The 2,640-nt window shown below is 56.0% G+C and overlaps 1 protein-coding gene across 1 annotated transcript; it reads left to right on the forward strand.

The window, feature by feature from the left end:
- Positions 1-709: 709 nt before the first annotated feature.
- On the forward strand, positions 710-1,893 carry VTJ04DRAFT_7754 (uncharacterized protein; the record flags this gene model as incomplete). The annotated part of the gene is made up of 4 exons (XM_069366116.1): positions 710-765; positions 819-898; positions 1,089-1,143; positions 1,527-1,893. 4 exons carry the CDS (start codon positions 710-712, stop codon positions 1,891-1,893), a joined length of 558 nt encoding a protein of 185 aa, XP_069217083.1.
- Between the last annotated feature and the right edge of the window lie 747 nt (positions 1,894-2,640).

The following is a 2,640-nucleotide window of genomic DNA, read 5'->3' on the forward strand; positions in this document are numbered from 1 at the left end:
CTCTCTCTCTCTCTCTCTCTCTCTCTCTCTCTCTCTCTCTCTCTCTCTCTCTCTCTCTCTCTGTGATCAACGAAACCTGGACAGCCAGGGTAGCGTGATCAACAGCAAAGAGCGGACGTTTAGGCATGTGACATAGCCTTGTAGAGACTACCAGGCGGAGAGGACAGACTGGGGAGACGCGGAGACGCGCGGAGTTTCTGCAGTAATGATATTCTCATGAAGACCTGGGGACACTCCCTAAGGGTTGTTTACGTACAAGTTGGAATAGTAGACTGCGGTACGGAGTATATCGGACGTATTGTCTGCTCTGTCCCTCGGCGATACCTCGTCCCAATGAGTTACAGTTTCCTTGAAGCCCCGGCCAAAGTGCATGATTAAGAAGAGCAGGGTACGGTCAAGGATGTTCAAGGCGAGGGGTCTCATTCCCTCGAGCGAGGCACCGTCTTGGGTGTGGTGAGGCACATCCTGACCTCAAGCCTCTGACCATTTGGAGTTGTTCATCCGCCCGTCCACTTCGGCCCGTTCTGCAGATAATCGCCTACAGAGTGTATGCGGCCAAGATCGGTTGACATAAGCCTGTCGTCGGCAGTCGGAGAACTACCCAGAGCGGGGTTGGTGGTGTTTTGTAAGTCCAACACAGTGGTACTGAAGCCCACAGTCTGGCCGACGGACTCCGCGTGTACGGCTAGTCTGAGGCATATACCTACCTATGTGCAGCATGTGCCGTGAAGGAGCGAGCGTCATCATCGGCTGTCTGGGTTGTGGGTGCGTTTTGCACGTGCGGTAACGGCGGCAAACATCATGTGCCGATCGCTTAGAGGTCTTGATGGGGTTGTACGCGAGGCTGAGGATTTTGACGCCGAGTCTCGCGAGGCTGACGAACTGACGGGCCGTCAAGGTTCGTCCTCGGGTTTGAATTCTCAAGAGTTGATGGAGAAGAAAGACATGAGCGATTGTCGTTGCAATTCAACGCCACTTCACTCGTCGCAGTCACATTCCGATGGCATTCATTTCAAAGTCGCAACCCGTACCCGAGAGTCAAAACCCAAAGATATTGGATCGCGGTACCCTCCGCTGTCATGTCGCAGATCAGCTGGCGCCGACGGACCCAGGGATGGAGCGCTGGAGAGCACCCAGAGTGAGGTGTGTTTGTGTTGCTGGGCTTTGTGGTCTTGGCAGCCAAGAGGCAAGCCCCACTTCTAAAAGCCAAGCCTCTCGCTCCCTGCATCCGATCTAAAGGTGGGTCTCAACCGCCACGTTTGGCCAATCATAACACAGAGACCTCATCGGACCGATTGTGGGGCTCTTGACAAGGATCCCCTCCTCATCCTCCGCATTCCAACTCTCGCTGTCTGCACATCAACCCCAGCTTTTGCTCCCGCTCTCATCCATCACAATGCAACCCTCCGCGCCCCGTTTCGCCAGTGTTCTGTCGCTTTGGCCAGAGGAAACGGTCACCTCAAATCCTCGAACCCAGGCGTTTGGGAATCGGGAATGTCTCACTCGACGGGCTGGTTGTGTTGCAGGGAGAACGAAGTGAACTCGGGAGATCCGACGAGTTCCATCGCCCTGGATCCATCCAGGATCCTCTCTCGGGTATGGCAAAGGCTGGGAAACCTGTCCAAGGGAAACAAGAAACTAAAAAAGGCAAGAAGGGAACAAATGGAATCAAAGAACAGCCAGAGGCCGATTGGCCACAACGGCGTCCGCAGCGCTGCTGCGAGCCAAGGCTCGGGTCTAAGAGGTCGAAACGGACCTCGAATCCATGCTGCACGTTGTGCTGAGTTCCTGGCGCAGCGCAGCGCCTGGACAAGCACGGTCACCGGGAACGAACAGGGCACGTTGGTCGACGGCGCCAACCGCCAGCGAGCGGTGGACGGTGGGAGGCCCTAAGATGGACATGGAATCCAGGGCTTTGATAAAGCACAAGGCCAATTTCAGGAGAATTCATGCTAGAGACCTTGAATAGGACACGATGATTATGGTAAGGAGCGAACGTCAGGCCACTCATCTGTGGCTCTTTGACGGATCAGCAAGCCACTGGTTTCGAGGTCCAGCCACGACCGCCGTGGCCCTGGTGGATCTCGTGTGATGAGGCCTTGCTGGTGCAGTCTGGCTGAAGTGAAAGGAGCCTCCATTCTGGCAGTGATCGTCGGCGCCCAGCGAAAAGAAAAGAGGGGGAGGCGGTGACGGTCGACGGGCTTGTGTTCCCAGTGAGAAAGCTGCTGCTTGCTGTTGTGCTGTCTGGCATCGAATGTATTCGTAATTTTCGTCCCCTCGGTCAGCAATTCGACCTGCTCAGCCCTCCCAGGCACCATTCAGAAGACGGAGCGAACGCATGAGGATGCACAGGGTCCCCGCAGCAGCATGAAAAGCCAAGATATCAAGTCCGTTGCGTGGTGGACGAGAATGGAGGCTCCGTTTTGTGGCTTGGCGCAGCTTCCTTCCGGCTTCCATTCAGGGTTTGGCTGACCTGAGAGCCGCTATTGGCTCCCCTGCACGAAATCAGCCCGTCTCGCGTGAAGCGAACCCTGGGCCGGCCCCTGTCCGCTTGTGGTTTTGGCTCTAACCCGTTTTGTTCCAGTCGGCTTCAGCGCCTGCTGCTCTCATTTTCGTCTCTCTTCCCTCTCTCCTTGGTCC

Source organism: Mycothermus thermophilus (genome assembly GCF_041956435.1).
Source record: "Mycothermus thermophilus strain CBS 625.91 unplaced genomic scaffold VTJ04scaffold_5, whole genome shotgun sequence".
Taxonomy (NCBI): Eukaryota; Fungi; Ascomycota; class Sordariomycetes; order Sordariales; family Chaetomiaceae; genus Mycothermus; species Mycothermus thermophilus.